The sequence below is a fragment of the Nematostella vectensis genome, chromosome 14 (genome assembly GCF_932526225.1).
Source record: "Nematostella vectensis chromosome 14, jaNemVect1.1, whole genome shotgun sequence".
In the NCBI taxonomy this organism is placed as follows: Eukaryota; Metazoa; Cnidaria; class Anthozoa; order Actiniaria; family Edwardsiidae; genus Nematostella; species Nematostella vectensis.
The window spans coordinates 10,972,249-10,990,241 of NC_064047.1; the positions used below are offsets into that span (position 1 = coordinate 10,972,249).

Genomic DNA, 17,993 nt, shown 5'->3' on the forward strand with positions numbered 1-17,993 from the left:
ACCCATCACCCCTTGGACTCTGGTACCCATCATACCCTGGGGGTCACTACCCATAATCCCTATGGGTCTGGTAAATTTTACCCTCATGGGTCTGGTACCCATCACCCCTTGGGGTCTAGTACCCATCACCCCTTGGGGTCTGGTACCCATCATCCCCAGGGCGTCACTACCCATAACCCCTAAGGGTCTGGTAAATTTTACCATCTTGGGTCTGGTACCAATCACCTCTTGGGATCTGGTACCCATCATCCCCTGGGGTCTGGTACCCATCACCACTTGGGGTCTGGTACCCATCACCCCTTGGGGTCTGGTACCCATCATCCCCTGGGGTCTGGTACCCATCACCCCTTGGGGTCTGGTACCCATCATCCCCTGGGGGTCACTACCCATAATCCCAAAGGGTCTGGTAAATTTTACCCTTTTCGGTCTGGTACCCATCACCCCTTGGGGTCTGGTACCCATCATCCCATTACCATAAATGGTAATACAAACTGACCAGGGTATAAAAGGTGACAGGGCACTCTCACAGGATCGTACTGAACTTGCGATGTCCTCCTCCAAGCACGATTTGAACGAGTCCAAGCTATAACAGCTGCCAGAACTCCCAAGCTGTTGAGAGAAGGTATAAGTAGGATTCTGAGACGTTTCTTTCAACGACTCGAAATCTTCCTTCTATGTGCAGCAGAGCAACAGTTATTGGTGTTTTTAATGAGTAATCAGGAAGGTCAATAGCCCAATACCGATATATAATCAATGGTCTAGAAGTCAACGAGGATATCTTATCATGTGACTGGCATGTCAGTCATTTGCAGAGAGGCCGAAAAAAGAAGTGAAGACTAGCATAGCCAGGATCAATATCTTATTGATGGTCTTCAAGTCATCACTTATATCTTAACATATAAAGAAAATTGCTTGAATCATACTTCTACGGCAATCACTGCACAGGACCATCAACACTACTCCCATCCACACTTATATCTTAACCTATAAAGAAAATTACTTGAATTATACTTCTACGGCAATCACTGCACAGGACCATCCACACTACTCCCATCCACACTTATATCTTAACCTATAAGGAAAATTACTTGAATCATACTTCTACGGCAATCACTGCACAGGACCATCAACACTACTCCCATCCACACTTATATCTTAACATATAAAGAAAATTACTTGAATCATACTTCTACGGCAATCACTGCACAGGACCATCCACACTACTCCCATCCACACTCATATCTTAACATATAAAGAAAATTACTTGAATCATACTTCTACGGCAATCACTGCACAGGACTATCAACACTACTCCCATCCACACTTATATCTTATCATGCCCACCAGCATAGCGGTCAGTCTCAAAGAGCAGCAGAAGAGAGGAAGCGAAGATAAGTTGATGGTGTACAAACTGATTTTGGTATGGCCCCTAATATTAGTCAGCTCCCATATATTGTTGATGGTCTACCAACCAACAATGATGTCTCTGAACCAAAACCAATATAATACCGATGGTCTACGAGCCAGTACCATTATCTTACCAATGAATCTCCAAGCCAGTGCCGATATCTTACCGATGGTCTACAGGCCATTGCCGATATCTTACCGATGGTTTGCGAGCCAGTGCCGATATCTTACCGATGGTCCACGAGCTATTACCGGTATCTTACCAATGAATCTCCGAGCCAGTGCCGATATCTTACGGATGGTCTTCAGGCCATTGCCGATATCTTAACGATGGTTTTCGAGCCAGTGCCGATATCTTACCGATGGTCTGCGAGCCAGTGCCGATATCTTACCATTGAATCTTCGAGCCAATGCCGATATCTTGCCGATGGTATGAGAGACAGTGTCGATCTTTTACCGATGGCTTACTTAACATTACCGACATCTTAGTGATAATGTACAAGCCAACACTGATATATAACCGACGGTATACGAGCCGTTGCCGATATGTTTTCGATGGCTAAGAGCCATTGTCGTTATCTTACCAATGGTCCACGGGCCATTGCCGATATCTTACCGATGGTCTGCGAGCCAGTGCCGATATCTGAGGCTGAATTGCACACATCTTTGTACATAAGTGTTGTCTGGATTTTTTCCTGAAAAAAAGAAAACAAAATAATTAATAAAGTTATTGCGACTGGAAACGTTCCTTTATTAATAATTTTCATAGGAACTTTTTGTAACTTCGATCTGCGTTGTTGTAATATGCATAAAGCGTGAGTATAATATCTGCATGTATTCTACTTAGTATAATTAAAACCCTAACATTACAAATCTTTGTTTAGTTACTCACAGGTCAACTTTGTGGAGAAAATTAGTGACAACACTATGACCCACAGTCAGGAGTGAGTGGCGGGGATCTGGGGATGAGAAAGGTCATTAATGAGTGATGGGGTCTGGAGATGAATGAGGTCATTAATAAGTGACGGTGTCTGGTGATGAGAGGTTATTAGTGAGTGACGGAGGTCTGGGGATGAGATAGGTCATCAGTGATGAGTGACGGGGGTCTGGGGATAAGAGAGGTAAGTAGTAAATAGTGAGGATATGGGGATGAAAAATGTCAATGTCATGAGTGAGTGATGGGGGTCTGGTGATGAGAGGACATTATTGGGTGACGGGGGTCTGGGGATGAAGGAGGTAGTGAATTGCGGGGATCTGAGGAATAAACTCACACAAAGTCTATTACAATAGGGTCAATCCCTTCCACTGTGTCACCTTCTTTAAAATCACAGACAAAGTGGCGGTTCACACCCATCACTCCTTACCGATTAATAGTGCCTCTGTTCTCTCTACATCAAGAGCAATCGCTTCTTGGACAAAATGCTGCAATCATACGTTTATGATACAAGGCTGTTAAACTGTTAACAGACTTCCTTATAAGCCATAAATAACTCGACCTCGCACCATACAAGCTCATTGACAATTTTTTGTGCTGCTCTCGAGTGTTTTGCCGTGCTTCGTGGCAAACCAAAAGTGACACCATTAACCGACAGGCCGTTCAGCAGGGGACAAGGCTGATTCTATACAAAAAGGTTACTGAAATACTTTGTAATAGTACTGCTTTTGAATAAGCGATGTTGTTTGATTTTAGCCATACGAGAACATCGGTAGGTTCCTAAGAGGGGGAGATCAGATGTTGTTATGCCAATATACAGTAATTTGTTTAAAAACAACCAAAGTATGGTAAATCGACATCAGAGCTGTAGCAGGCTTCGAAAGAGTGTGTGTGTGTGGAGGGGGGGACGTAGGGGGTGAATAGGAACATTAAGAAAATATTGGGGGCGTTGGGGCACAGCTACGCCCCTACTGGCCATTTCCTTATGATTTTTGAAAATATTGTACTCCCAGTGCCCCACCCCCTGCTATGGCACCGGACATTCTTTTGCGCACTCACTCACCCTGTGGATATTACGTAGCCTGTTGAGTCCTTCTTTTGCGCCCCATTCACAGAGGTCATGCATGTTTCTACGTAAATAATAACAGTTTATCATGTGTATTATTATTTATATAAATAGCATTTATATAGCCCTTTATAAGTGCAATGTCCCATCTTTAAAATGAGGAACACAAGCTTCTAGAAAGCTCACAAAAGTTCAACAAGTCAAGTTCAAGGCCGAGGAAAAGAAAGATACTATCCAAACCCGTTTCAGTAAAGGAGAGAGGCCAATACGCTGACGCACAAACACACTTCCGAGCCAACTTATCATAAAGAATAAATGACTGTATTGATCAAACAAACAATTTAGTCTTTCATTTTACAGGAAGAGACGTCTTTATATCACTTAAAGTAGTCAGTGAATATATACCCGGCATTTCGAACAAGGTTGCACATACGTGTGTCGTATCTCGCAGTGGACCATGGGTATCAAATAAATTTGCATTGGAAAAGGCACAACATTACGGTTGGAACAGACGAAAATAAACCAAGGACATTATTCTGAAGTAAAAAAACGTATTTAAGGTACCTCAGTTGCCTGCAGTTGTGCAGATAGGCTGGCGAGAAAACTCTGGACTTTCTCTAAAGAAAAAGAAAAATTGTTATAATTATTTCAGCTGCATATTTATAGTTAGGCATGATTTTCCATGTGTTGTCATCACACCAATCCAGAAAGTATAAAATAGAAGACCTAAACTTATCCCATAAATTTCCTAATAGCAAACATCGGTGTTACATGTCCGGTTAGCAAGCGTGGCAAACTCAAAGGAGAGAGACAAAGACGAGGCGCGCATTCTCCACCCTTCTCTCCAGGCGCACGGGGTCCATCCATCATCTTCCCCAGACCTTTGCACATGCTACGCACACTAAGGGTGGGTTGAATTTTACGATTGATAAGTTCGGATTTCTACTGAGCTGTGGTCCACTACTGAGCGGAGTAGAGTAGCTCATTTACATAAAGTTCCATAGCCTACAAAGAAACCATGTATCAGGATAGACGAGCTAGGGGTTTCTGTCTACCTTCACTTTGTCATCATAGTAATACAAGGAAGCATACATTTTCAACGACTGATTTGAGAAAGGTATGAAACTTTTTAAAGTTTTTAACGTTTAATCAGTTTTATTCATTCATTTGTTCCTTTATTTGCTTATTTATTATTTAGTTATTCAAATGAACGCTGCAAACGTCAATCTGCACTTACATCTTGTTCCACTTGCTGCTTTAACAGCACGTCCAGTCGTGAGAGAGAGTAAGCTTTAAAAACAGAGAATAATATTCAAAGCTACTCGACTAAGCACCCTACGATATATAATTCTGGGCTTCTACGTACCTTGTGTCTTCCTCATAGTGAGAAGTTGACCCACCCTCACTTTTTACAGAATGACTGGACTCTAAACTCCATCTCACTAACCTTTCCTTAACTTGTGATTTCCTTGTTGGTCTTGTGACATAGAGCAGTCATCTTTGTACCCTACGACCGAATGTGTAGAATTTGTTACCGGTGAAAAGACGAGTTAAAATAAAAAGCAACAATTCACGAGTTACCAAGAATGCCATGGCCTTACTATGGCTACGTTTAGCTGCGTCCGTAGAGCTCCTGTTACGTTTTTTAGCGAGCATCTCCAGCTCTTCAAACTGGTGACGGATCCGAGGATCATTCTGATAAAACAAAAGACGAGATTATCACAAGACACAGAAGCTAGCCCTGGGATTCCTTAGCACTCCGTTATGGCTATGCCCCATTTAAACGACATAGTGGATACAGGATTTCCTTCTTTTACTCATAAAATTACAGCACATCACTTATAGCTCGAGTGTATTTTAGACAGTATTTTTTATGAATTGGGTTTTCTTTGGCGAGCTGATTAGGAAACGGAAGCCCGAAATCGATAAAAACCTTTTTTCCTAAAAAAGGTCTACACTCGAGACTAGCTAAGGCTAAGCTAGAGGCTAACTTATAGCAACTTTGATTTTATGTGTGTTTGCTTTCTATAACTGAAGTGAGAAAATAAGTAATACAATAAAGATAGAACATTATGATAACTGAAACAAAGAAACATTCCTCCGGGCTCTAAGCATTTTTTTTTTACTTCAAACGATGAATAAATGAATTAAAAAATTACAGACAAGCTGTGGAATAAATAGGTGGTTCGCGTAGGCGTGATACATCAACACAAGGTTCAAATGGTGCGTTTTACGTTTCCGTGAAAGCAGAGTAGTTTCGCTGACATTCGAGCATTTGCCCTTCGTCGAACTCGCTCCGCGAAACGTACAATTTCAACGGTGCGTTGGCTGTGTGTCTGTTGCGTTAATTTATTTCCATAATAGGCCTGTGTGTCTGCTGCGTTGATTTATTTTCCATTAGGCCTGTGTGTCTGTTGCGTTGATTTATTTCCCTAATAGGCCTGTGTGTCTGTTGCGTTGATTTACTTTCCTAATAGGCCTGTGTGTCTGCTTTACCATATGTGGCTTGAGAGCTTCGATGATCCTTTGCGTCTCACTCCACACTTGGTCATAGTGCTCTTTGTACTTTGTTCTGTTGTCTGTTGCGCCTGTTCAACAAGCCCAAAACCACACAATGTACGATTACTATAGCAGCCCTGCAAGTTTTAGAAGTATCATATTTTGAAGAACAGAACCACTCCATATTTTCTTAAAGTAAAACGACAGAGGTCACTTTGTTTGCACTTAAACTGGTTCTTAAAGGGGCACTCGCAAGCTTTTTCTAATAAATATAAGGAAGTGTAATAAAATATGAAAACGTTAGTAACACAACAACTATAACCTCTTCCTGAATACATCGTAATAAATAGATATAAACCAATTCTTCAGCATGATTCTGGCTGTTTTTGAGATACATAACACTAAAGTCACTCTTCACCGTAAGTGTCCCTTGGCTCATAAGTATAGAAGTTACCCTGTTTGTACAACTATACAACATCACGTATTCAACGTACCATACAAACATCAGTAAGTTTAGAGATTACCTCATCAACAGAAATGTTGGCCTTTTTATAAAATCGATGCACAAACTCTGCTAGATTCGAGCCCCTGGTCTACAACTCTGTTTGCATGTAGTAAGAGTGCCATCTTACTCAACAGGGTCTTTTTTACCTCGTAAGGATATGAGGTCCAGCAGTCTTTGATGAAGATCCCGGCTAAACACGATTCTGTTTCCAAATCTGAAGAGTCTAGACACCTAAACCACAATAACACTAAATGCATCATACTCTGAAGGGCTGGCTAAACTAGAAGAGATGTAGCATGCGGCATGAAGTGTGTGCGATATGTTTCCTAGTTTAGCCTGTAGTCTGTGCCAAATCTTGAAGCAGCAACAAAGATTTGTTTTTCAGATAGTTGATAAACATATATGCGTTCCTACCTACAAACTTTGTTCGGTAGAGTTTTTGGTATTGGCTAAGCTGGGAATATATATATATATATATATATATATATATATATATATATATATATATATATATATGCGGCATGAAGTGTGTGCGATATGTTTCCTAGTTTAGCCTGTAGTCTGTGCCAAATCTTGAAGCAGCAACAAAGATTTGTTTTTCAGATAGTTGATAAACATATATGCGTTCCTACCTACAAACTTTGTTCGGTAGAGTTTTTGGTATTGGCTAAGCTGGGAAATGTTAAGGAGATATGTCACACGCTGTATGCAGCGCTCGACATGTCTCCCAGTTTAGCCTTAACTGTTAGGCGCTTCCCCAGACAAACTAAGCCAAAAATCCAAGCATGCTCATCTTCCGTCTGCAATGGTTAGCCAACAATGGAAGCAGAGTTAATAACGCATACTAGAAGGTTTTTTCTATGGGTGAAGCATGCACGCAACAGGGCAGCAGCAGGTGAGTATATTAACCCATTTAGCCAGGTACTATTTATTTTAAACTTGACCAGACCTTCCTGTCAAGTTCTGACAGTAATACAAGACTGTAGCAAGCCTCGAAATACTGGGGAGGGGTAAGGACGTACAGAGACATTTAAAAAGCTGGGGGGACACAACCACGCCCCTACTGGTCATTTTCTCACAATTTGTTTAGGGGAAAAAATGCCTCCATTATACATTGAAACTGTTGCACTTTTGTTCTGTTATATTTTTTGCGTTTAGGGACTCAAGGGGAATTTTGGCTCTACAGAGGAGAAGGGCTCAGACACATATGTAGGGGATGCGCAGGGTGAACGTCCACCCCCATTGGCCACCTAAATAGCTGATTTCATCTTATTGAAAGATCATTAAATAATATTCTTTTTCCAGCATGACACCTACTGTAAGGCTCTTAGCAAAATATACGGATTTTAAAAAGAGCTTTATAATAATCATGTAAAGTGATGCTTGAATAACATCTTACCTTGTTGAATTCTGTCATCAGTTGTTCCATTGAGTTCAACAGTTTTCTGAAATACAGTGGAAGTCTTTTAGGGGAACTTTCGAGCAAACAAAAATTCCACTTGTCATTTGCAAGGGACTTTCTCTGTTTAACATTGTCAAGAACAAGGATGCCTTCAGCGATTTTTTCTTACTGTAGAAATCAGCATTAAGTACCAAACCCTGAGGTGTCCTTCCAATGATTTCATTACTTTTTCGAAATCAGGAGTACCTGTAAACTAAAGTGGGGTTCCACACCGAAGGGTATAATCTTCAAATAAAGGTCCAGAGTTGCATAAGTCACTGACCACGGATCAATTTAGTTCAAATAAAAAATTCTTAGCTCTGGTAACAGATCCATCTAGAACCCTTTTCTATCTAAATGCACACAAAGAGTTAACTTCTTCCAATTACCAACAAAGGTATCAACTTGGGGCGTAATTATCTCATCAAATAAGCAGGGAGGGGTATGGACCCCTCGGACCCCCTCTGATAATGTGCCTGGAGAAATATTAGTTTGATACAAACCTTTTACAATGTGACAAGTAGCACATGCAGAATGGTCTTACAAACCCTCTAGCATGAATGTCATACAAGGTAAAGTGATGGACCTAAAATGAAACAAAACTTGCTTAATATGACTTGTCTAAATAAGTAAGATTATACTAACTGTAGTAACTGTAGTAACTGAAATGTACTGTACCAACTTTCTTGGCGAAACATTAGTCAATTTTCTTAAGGTTTATGAACATTCCCTTTATGTATTTCCTTTACCAACAGCCTTCCTATCCCCACATAAAACTGTGAATGGGATTAATGGAGCCCAGGTGGGTTCCCAGGATTGGCTGTGGGGGTAGTCATAGGTATCATATGGAAAAAGCATAGTATTTAGAGATTATGTCAAAACTCACTCACATAAGCATAAACTCTCTCCTTTTTCTCGGAAAGAAACAGCTGAGTATCCTCTGCAACCGAAAAGGCTGTGTTCCTGGGAGAGCAAGAAATCACAAGTGAGTGGATGGGTTGGTGAGTGAGTGAGTGAGTGAGTGAGTGAGTGAGTGAGTGAGTGAGTGAGTGAGTGAGTGAGTGAGTGAGTGAGTGAGTGAGTGAGTGAGTGAGTGAGTGAGTGAGTGAGTGAGTGAGTGAGTGAGTGAGTGAGTGAGTGAGTGAGTGAGTGAGTGAGTGAGTGAGTGAGTGAGTGAGTGAGTGAGTGAGTGAGTGAGTGAGTGAGTGAGTGAGTGAGTGAGTGAGTGAGTGAGTGAGTGAGTGAGTGAGTGAGTGAGTGAGTGAGTGAGTGAGTGAGTGAGTGAGTGAGTGAGTGAGTGAGTGAGTGAGCGATTTTTTTTTCCAAGCAAAGCAACAAATGAGGGACATTACAAAGTAAGTAAACAAGGGACAGTACAAAGCAAGCAAACTATTCTGGTACTTATACTGCCATGGGGCATAGAGTGTGTACACAGCAAAGTTTCACTGACTATAATTTAAAAGCCTTTATGGACACAATGTATTTAAAAAAGTCTCAATTACCAAAAATATTTATATTCCCCTTTCCATACCTTTCTTGAGCGTGGTAGTCTACTGACATGACGTGAACAGCAAAAGCATTCTTGTCAAATGTCCCTCCACCCTCAGACGGTATAGTCAACTATAAGAGGATACAAGCACTCTTGTAATTCCTTACTGTTATTTTTCTCATGAGAGGAGAATAACCTTGAGTTTCTGAGTATGAATAAAAGGATTCTAAGGATGCAGTAGCATCATGTCCCTCATAGCTACTATGTACATAACCATATTCACTCGAATAAGCACACAGGTGCTTATTAAATTTTTTCGACTGTCAGGCGGGGCACTTATTTGGGGGAGGCACTTATTTCAAAGGGCAAATTTTGAACAAAAGGACGAAGTGTTTTAATTTATTCATTTAATACTACATCAGTAACTTTTCTCTATATCATTATTACAATTTGAAGCAGCTTTTCTCAATAAACTTTAATCTATTAATACTCTCTTGTCCCTATGAGCTCCAGTGCTTTCTTAAAACTACATATTATGATAGTCATTTTACTCAGCTACATAAAACCTGGGGAGGGAAAGGGTGGGTGCTTATTCAGGGGAGGCAGTTATTCAAGGGAGGCGCTTATTCGAGTAAATGGTATGCCATACCTTATATTATATTTGCGTTATACATATAAGGTATTCTCCATTTTTATTATAAGATGAGGATAAAGAAAATCACTACTGTAGAGAAATAAAATTATATATACATGTCCGATACACCAACAAAATACAAGTGGTACGAGTCGTGAAGCAGAAATCTCCAGTGGTACAAGTGGTGTTTTGAATATCTGGGTATCCTGTGTTGTAAAAGTTGTTTAGTGGTGTTTGGGTATCCTGTGTTGTAAAAGTTGTTTAGTGTTGTTTGGTTATCCTGTGATAGAATACCAGTGGTACGAGTCGTGAAGCAGAAATCTCCGGTGGTACAAGTGGTGTTTTGAATATCTGGGTATCCTGTGTTGTAAAAGTTGTTTAGTGGTGTTTGGGTATCCTGTGTTGTAAAAGTTGTTTAGTGTTGTTTGGTTATCCTGTGATAGAATACCAGTGGTACGAGTCGTGAAGCAGAAATCTCCGGTGGTACAAGTGGTGTTTTGAATATCTGGGTATCCTGTGTTGTAAAAGTTGTTTAGTGGTGTTTGGGTATCCTGTGATAAAATACCAGTGGTACGAGTCGTGAAGCAGAAATCTCCAGTGGTACAAGTGGTGTTTTGAATATCTGGGTATCCTGTGTTGTAAGAGTTGTTTAGTGGTATTTGGGTATCCTGTGTTGTAAAAGTTGTTTAGTGTTGTTTGGGTATCCTGTGATAGAATACCAGTGGTACGAGTCGTGAAGCAGAAATCTCCGGTGGTACAAGTGGTGTTTTGGGTATCTGGGTATCCTGTGTTGTAAAAGTTGTTTAGTGGTGTTTGGGTATCCTGTGATAAAATACCAGTGGTACGAGTCGTGAAGCAGAAATCTCCAGTGGTACAAGTGGTGTTTTGGGTATCTGGGTATCCTGTGTTGTAAAAGTTGTTTAGTGGTGTTTGGTATCCTGTGATAAAATACCAGTGGTACGAGTCGTGAAGCAGAATTCTTCAGTGGTACAAGTAGTGGAACAATGGCTCACCACTGGTACCATTGGTGTTGTGGAAATGGACACACTTTGGGTACCCTGTGTTGAGATACTTTGGGTTTCCTTCATAAAATGAAGGTAGGATTTTTTTACTCACCACTGGGCGTGGCCCCTCGTTCTCAGAGAATTCTGCAATCAGAATAAAATCCTCTTCAAATGCTGCCCTTGGCCATGGTGTGGCAACAACATCAGGAAAGTGAAGCCCCTTTGGGAGTGTCCTCTTGCTCATCACTCGCTCCACCTCCTCTGGTCCTCTCCATTTGACCTGGTCGTACCCCCAGTGCATAATTGGCAGTGCCTGGACAAACAAGATATAGATGATACCCCTTGGTAAGAACTATAAACCACTTGGAAATTCTTAAAAGTTGTGTCAGAACCCATGATAACGCCTATTTAACGCCTATTTACTGTAAGTTGCATTATGCACTAGTCAATTGAAACCCCCACCCCACGGTCCCGGGGAAGGGTGGGGGATCACACTTTGACACTGTACAAAACAGAGAAAAGCCCCCACACCACCCCCACACCCATGGTCCCGGGGAAGGGTGGGGGATTACACTTTGACCCTGTACAAAACAGAGAAAAGCCCCCACACCACCCCCACACCCATGGTCCCGGGGAAGGGTGGGGGATTACTTTGACACTGTACAAAACAGAGAAAAGCCCCCACATTCACCCCCACACCCATGGTCCCGGGGAAGGGTGGGGGATTACTTTGACACTGTACAAAACAGAGAAAAGCCCCCACATCCACCCCCACACCCATGGTCCCGGGGAAGGGTGGGGGATTACTTTGACACTGTACAAAACAGAGAAAAGCCCCCACCCCCTCAGGACAAAACTGCAGTCAAATGCCTCTACCCCTTGTAAACAGGCAACTACCCCACAACAAGTCATCTGGAATAAGCTTTATCTTTCAAAGCGAGTACACTTTAGTGAGTACATTTGTACTCTTAACTTTGAAGATAACAGTTACCAGAAAAATGGGAAAAAAATTATGTTCATGTGGTGTTAGTTATCATATTCATATTTGTTTGGGAACATTTTGCCATGCTGCTTACTTCATGCTGATACATGGGATGCTTGCTACAGAAGAGAAAGAGTCTCAAACCAGAAACTGACATTTGTGTTGTCCCCAAGCCCATGGTGGACAAGTCTATGAGTCAAAAGCTGTCAATTCCCCCACCCCCTCAGTACAGATTCTCGATCAAAAGTGCACTAAACCCCCATGTTAACCCCACACTAATCCACGGGACCATGTGGTTGGGGGTTGCAAATGACTAGTGCATTAAAGGGGAGGTAATTTTTTAAAGAATGGTACTCATTTCACATATAGGAAAACAAGCCAAAAACTGAGTCAGCAAAATGAAACACTTCACTTGGCCATAATCCTGTATCAGCGCTGTCATAACTCAGCATTCAAGGTTGAATAAATAGTTAAGGATTTCTTGCTAAAAACCCAAAACTCAGCAAGCAAGATGTAATTCAAATCTAAAGTGTCCGGTATCGGGAAATGATATACAGAAAATGACCTAATAAATGCCCTCTATCTAAACAATGCCTCTGATCTAATGAACACCCCCCTAAGCTTACAAGTTTGCAATGAATGCCCCTGTCTAATAAACGCCCCCCTCTCCCTCTATTAAATGCCACCTCCCCTCCCCCGCTCCCTCCCCTGCCAGCTTAAAAACAAACGACATAGGAATTCCGGAAATATAAATGGTAATTTAATTTTAATCAACACTGGTAAGCGAGTAGTGTCTTGTTCAATGTCAAGTTCAAAATGATGGTACCGCTCTCTAAACGTCCCTGATCTAATTGCTTTCTTTCGTTTTGTCTTCAAAGTGTAGCATCCAGCAATAACAATTCTGCTTGTTTCCGCTTTCTTGCACCATTAAATCATTGCATTCGTCATACAGTAAACGCTTGTTACGCAGGCTATAATCTAAAATGATCCTGGCTTAGACTAGAACCCCACTGTACTTGGGCAGGGCCGTATCCAGCATGATAATACAAGTAAGGCACTTGATGTTTAGTGTTTCACAATTGAAAAGTACGAGATAAAAAAAACCTGCTTTTGTTGGATTTAATATCCAGTGGCTAAATTTGCCTCGGGAAAATTTTGATTCTGGTAACAGGCCTCTTGGATTTGTTACATTTTCATAGTTTGTAAAGAACACCCTTTTCTAATAAATGCCTCCTATCTAATTAACGCCCCCTCTCCTTAGACTATCGAAATTTAATAAACGCTCCGGGCGTTTATTTGGTCATTTACGATAGGTAGAAATACCCATTAACCATTTCCCCATACATCGTTCATGATATCTTGTAAATTAGGAAATTAACCATACTAATCCAGCACACCTGTTTTCCCAATAAAACCGCAGTTAATACTACATCAGCATCGATTAATACACTACCCTGTTTGTATTTCCTTGACAAAATCGTTCAAATTGTCCGAAAGATGACATAGAAGGGGGAGGGGAGACAGAAAAACATGAAATCGCATACCTTGCATTTAGTAAAAAATCATCTGCCTTCTAGGGAAGAACACCGCAATATTTTATCGTAATTCTGGCAATATCTGGTCGTATATTAGTCCTCAGATTGGAGGAATTTTGTGGAGTAAGTTTTTACTTTCGAACTCCAAAACATCACGCGACAGCATATACATATCAGGCAGGCGTCACTCGCCACTCTTCCTAGGTCTCTCACGGTTGCCGCCAGTAACGCCTGGTGGGATTTGAAGGTTGGAAGGAAGGTTTTGACAAGAACAGAAAGCAGAAGAAAGACACAATGAGCTAGCCACACTTTGGAAATCCTGTATTTGGGTTTATCTCTCTATGGAGGACGACGAATGCCAAGGAAAGCAGCAATACTTCGCTGAGCAAGGTTGGTAGCGTTTTTTTTTGGTAGGAACATTCCCGAACATTGTTTGTTTGTTAGACATTTCTGAGAGATTATCGTTTCATTGTAGATGCGGATCTTTTTGAGGAAGAACTCTACGGGGATCTGTCTGTGGATCTGAACCAGGAAATGACATATCCCGAGGTAAATAACACCTTTCTATAGACTTTTGATTAAACATTCCTTCTCATACTTGGGCATTGTGTTTGTTTGTAGTTTTTTTCTTTTCTTTTTTTTTATTTAAGGGAGGGGGGGTGGGGGTAACTGTATCATTTTATTCATGATTGGTGTAAGCTTATACATCCCATCGTTTTTGTTGTTTTTATTAGTTGAAAAAGCTTTATGATGAAAACAAGAAACAGCTTCGTGACGTCATGTTAGAGGTAGGATGTGGTCAGCATCTCATTAAAATGCCAGTCTTGGATACTTCTTTTCAACTTGGTTTGTTGCTCTTAATAACATCCACAGTCGGCACCATAAGCATTGCTTTTGATATTGTTTTTGATAGATGTAAACAAACCAGTCAGAAGATTGAGAAGAAGTATTTTTACAGATCAAGTGATTTTGAGAAAAGGGGACATGTTTCTTGTTATGTTTCTAGAACTTGATAGAGTTTCATCCCTTGTCTTTCTTTACTATGTCCCTGTGACATGGAGCAATTTTGCAGCCAGTTAGTACCAAAACAGTTCGACAATGCTTAAAGCGCCAAGCTTCTACAAAGAAGACAAGCCGTACATTTCTATGTCCTTCCCTATGGAAGCCACTTTTATTTATATCTGCCTAAAATCATAAGTAAAATTAGGTTTAAGAATATTTGTATAGTGCATGTAACAACTGTGGCTTACTGTCAGTTTATTTTTATCATCAGAACAAAACCCTAAGAGAACAAAACATAATACTAAAGAAGAATATTTCAAGCCTGTACCTCACAGCCAGAGAGGAGATCCAGAGAAAGGATGCACAGATCAGTGCACTTCACGAAAAAGAAGTCAAAATGAGAAAGACCCTTTATGCTAAGAAGACCTCACAAGATACATGAAATAGATATTGTTTTTTTTTTTTTCAATGCGATCATAAGAGATGAGGTAAGAAAAATCACATTGTGAAAGACCCTGTATGCCAGGACATCCTCACAAGATACATGAGATAAGGGGTGGACCATGGATTTTGAAACAAAATATCCTGCAAGCTATATTTCAAAGAAAAAAATTGCATGCAAAGCAAATGAGCAGAAAAAAATTCATGCACAAGTTTATGAAGAAAAAAATGTTGCAAAGCCATTGTGTGAAAAGATGAACTCTATATAATAAAATCAAAATTCTGTGATGTTTTTTTACTCTATAAAACGTTTTCCTCTATATTTTTGATATGTGTATTTTGTATTTCTCCTCACCATATTCTTGAAAGTTTCTATTGGTTGAGACTCGCTCTTTCCATTATCACACCCTATGCTGAATCTTATGAGTTGTGTGGTCTCCTCCTATCAGATAAAACTAGTTCCCAATGGTTTTATTTTAGAAATTACATTCTGAAGAAAAAAAAACAGTGCTTATGTCTGAAGATTTCAATCATTTTGATAGGGAAGACTTGTTTGGCTATGACACGAAGGTCTTATCATGTATAATCCCTAAACCTAGTGAGTTTATTGTATTAAAAAATAAATCTATTCGAAGGTCAAAAAGAATGAAACACAACGTATGGGGTTCTATATTAAACGTAATAGACGAGAAAAGAAAAAAATGCTGATTGGAAAAAAATGCTGCAAAAAGACGTCGGCTCCGAGAAAAAAATATCTTGCATAGCAGAACATGGGAAACCCTGCCCATCCGATGGGCGAAAAAATTTTTCTTTGGATACTTAAAATTACCCAAACCCCCCCCCCCCTGAAAAGTCAAATGGTCCGCCCCTAAGTATTGTCATCAATACACCAATAAGAGCTGTAGTATTACAATGGGACAAACCCAGAACTGTTGCCAAGAAGACCTCACAAGATACATAAGATGAACATTAAATATCGTAAATAACTCCAATAACATGACCAGAGAAGGATCACATTGAACTGTCCCTGGCGGTCAAGAGAACATCACAATATAAAGGTGTATAGCCAGGATATTGCTATTTCAAGAGAAATTTTAGGTCACATGGGGCCAACCCTGATATTCAGGGTAACATACCTTGATTGCCGGTAGCGCTTATTTAAATAATTTTTTTTTGCAAATAAACCATTGGATTATCATAACAATAACAAAGAAGTTGTTGATCGACATTCTTCAACATCAACTTCTTCTTCTCTTCTTCTTCAACTCTTCCTTCAAAATACAAGCCTTTTCCCCTCAAATTCGAAGACAAATGTGCCGCCTTTTGGCCCCCATTCTCATGGCGAAAATGCGATGGTTGCTTATTGACCATTTTCATCAATAAGAAACGCAAACGGTTGCAGGCTTGCTTCAGCAATAAAGGGGATAAGTAAGGGATAGTCTCAAATGTCAGTGTAAGCTTCAAATAACTAAAAACAAATCATAACTTAAATAAATTAACCTAGGTATTTTAGCTTAACGCTAATGTCTAGGTGCGACAGGTGACAAGTCTCAAGACGTCGCAGGTGGCCAGGGATTTGCAAGGGTCTAAGTGCCACTACCTCTGGGAGTAGCAAGCTCAATAACCTAACAGATCTAGGGGGAAAAGAATAACTATGCGCTAGAATACTGGATTGTATCTGCCTATATTGGTAAGGGTTCCTTCTGGCAGATCTTGGACATGATACACGGTGAGAATTTAGTATTCACAAAGTCGTTGCGGATTTTATAGAACAAGCACGCCTGCTCTAGCAGCGTACCATCAAACAATAAATAACCAGCACTTAGGTCTAGTTTAGACGGCGTTCTTTTTATGTACGGTTCCAAATGTAGATAAAAATGAAACAATCGACTTCTTTCATTTTCGCCCGCATTTGAAAAGAAAGGCGTATAAATTATACCTTAACCATCCTGACGCCCGTGGTCTGCTAATTTATAGATTTAGGCTCTGCAACCCCCCCCCCCCCCCCCACACACACACACACACACACACACACACACAACGGCCAAAGGAATACTTCCGGTTCTCAATCAATAGACGTGCTATTATTTGTAGACAAAACTCACTCTGGTATGTAGCCAAATCCGACATTAAACCTCCCCTGGAGATACTGCAAAGGTGCGGTCAGAAGTTTATTAGAGAACCCTCCCCCCCCCTCCGGAAATATAAGGTCTATTTTTTTTTATTTCTCACCCCCCCCCCCCCCCCCCAAGAAAAATCCTCGGTATGGGTCTGTTGCATCGACCCCCCCAAATGTATCAAGCAAGCACTCATTTAACAATATTAAATATGCAGTATGAAAGTTAACAAATACTAAACCTTGGTGTGAAAAAGGCTGTCAAAGTTTAGGTGTCTTAGTTGACGAGAATGATTTTCAAGAGTCTAATGGTCAATTTTTATTTTCCCTCTTATTTAACTCCACTATCTATATTTTGTTTTTATCAAAATAGCATTCTAACAAGCTTTGACCTTGTGAAGAATATATAAAGGATGTAACAGTATTCCAAATAATTAGATGCCGTACTGTAGTTTTCACGTACTGCAACTGATTATTCAGAAGAATGTGTTGAAATTAAACTCCACAAATATACCTCCTGACATGCATTACATATTGGTGCACCCACCCTTTGGCCTTTTTTAAAAAAAAAAATTGGGATCCACCCATACAGGCTACTCAAAAATGAATGCAATGGAGGCAAATCCTAAATTAATGAAAGTTTCTAATTTCAAACCAAACCATGTTCATTGATCTATGTTGGGGGCAGAGAGGAATAAATATACAAATAAACAAAAAGTAAATGGAGAGCGGAGAAAGGGAGAAATGTGACTCTATTTGAAACATTTTTACTCTATTCTAAAACATTTATAACAATAATGCAATAATAACTTGACTGAGTACTTTTCTAGTATTTTTCCCTTTCCCTATTACCTTTAGGATTGATATAAAACTGTTTTCTTTACAAATTTATTATTGAAAAAGCACAAGTTTGTTGTTATCTTTATATAATTTAAGTA

The 17,993-nt window shown here is 40.2% G+C and overlaps 2 protein-coding genes across 2 annotated transcripts in view; one reads left to right on the top strand and one right to left on the bottom strand.

The window, feature by feature from the left end:
- LOC116612385 (guanine nucleotide exchange protein smcr8a) overlaps positions 1 to 13,684 on the bottom strand; it is a 33,323-nt gene extending 19,639 nt beyond the window's left edge. The window contains exons 1-17 of the mRNA XM_048721907.1: positions 13,506 to 13,684; positions 11,092 to 11,292; positions 9,384 to 9,472; positions 8,743 to 8,815; positions 8,356 to 8,438; positions 7,811 to 7,856; positions 6,558 to 6,642; positions 5,904 to 5,995; positions 5,009 to 5,102; positions 4,855 to 4,914; positions 4,645 to 4,697; positions 3,972 to 4,024; positions 3,405 to 3,471; positions 2,772 to 2,829; positions 2,300 to 2,366; positions 2,024 to 2,102; positions 497 to 609 (exon numbers count right to left, since the gene is read on the bottom strand). Of these exons, the coding sequence (XP_048577864.1) occupies positions 497 to 609; positions 2,024 to 2,102; positions 2,300 to 2,366; positions 2,772 to 2,829; positions 3,405 to 3,471; positions 3,972 to 4,024; positions 4,645 to 4,697; positions 4,855 to 4,914; positions 5,009 to 5,102; positions 5,904 to 5,995; positions 6,558 to 6,642; positions 7,811 to 7,856; positions 8,356 to 8,438; positions 8,743 to 8,815; positions 9,384 to 9,472; positions 11,092 to 11,280 (1,301 nt within the window). The 5' untranslated portion in view covers positions 11,281 to 11,292; positions 13,506 to 13,684. The remainder of the gene's footprint in view (positions 1 to 496; positions 610 to 2,023; positions 2,103 to 2,299; positions 2,367 to 2,771; positions 2,830 to 3,404; positions 3,472 to 3,971; positions 4,025 to 4,644; positions 4,698 to 4,854; positions 4,915 to 5,008; positions 5,103 to 5,903; positions 5,996 to 6,557; positions 6,643 to 7,810; positions 7,857 to 8,355; positions 8,439 to 8,742; positions 8,816 to 9,383; positions 9,473 to 11,091; positions 11,293 to 13,505) is intronic.
- Positions 13,685 to 13,705: 21 nt separating this feature from the next.
- LOC5504724 (CASP8-associated protein 2) lies at positions 13,706 to 15,261 on the top strand. The gene is made up of 4 exons (XM_001625557.3): positions 13,706 to 13,886; positions 13,972 to 14,045; positions 14,231 to 14,284; positions 14,770 to 15,261. The coding sequence occupies exons 1-4, from the start codon at positions 13,838 to 13,840 to the stop codon at positions 14,938 to 14,940; spliced, it is 348 nt and encodes a 115-aa protein (XP_001625607.1). The 5' UTR covers positions 13,706 to 13,837; the 3' UTR covers positions 14,941 to 15,261.
- Positions 15,262 to 17,993: the final 2,732 nt, after the last annotated feature.

Coding starts and splice junctions, on each gene's coding strand:
- LOC5504724 (XM_001625557.3), top strand. CDS start 13,838: ATGGAGGACGACGAATGCCAAGGAAAGCAGCAATACTTCGCTGAGCAA. Junction 14,046..14,230: donor AGGAAATGACATATCCCGAG/GTAAATAACACC, acceptor TGTTTTTATTAG/TTGAAAAAGCTTTATGATGA. Junction 14,285..14,769: donor TTCGTGACGTCATGTTAGAG/GTAGGATGTGGT, acceptor TTTTATCATCAG/AACAAAACCCTAAGAGAACA.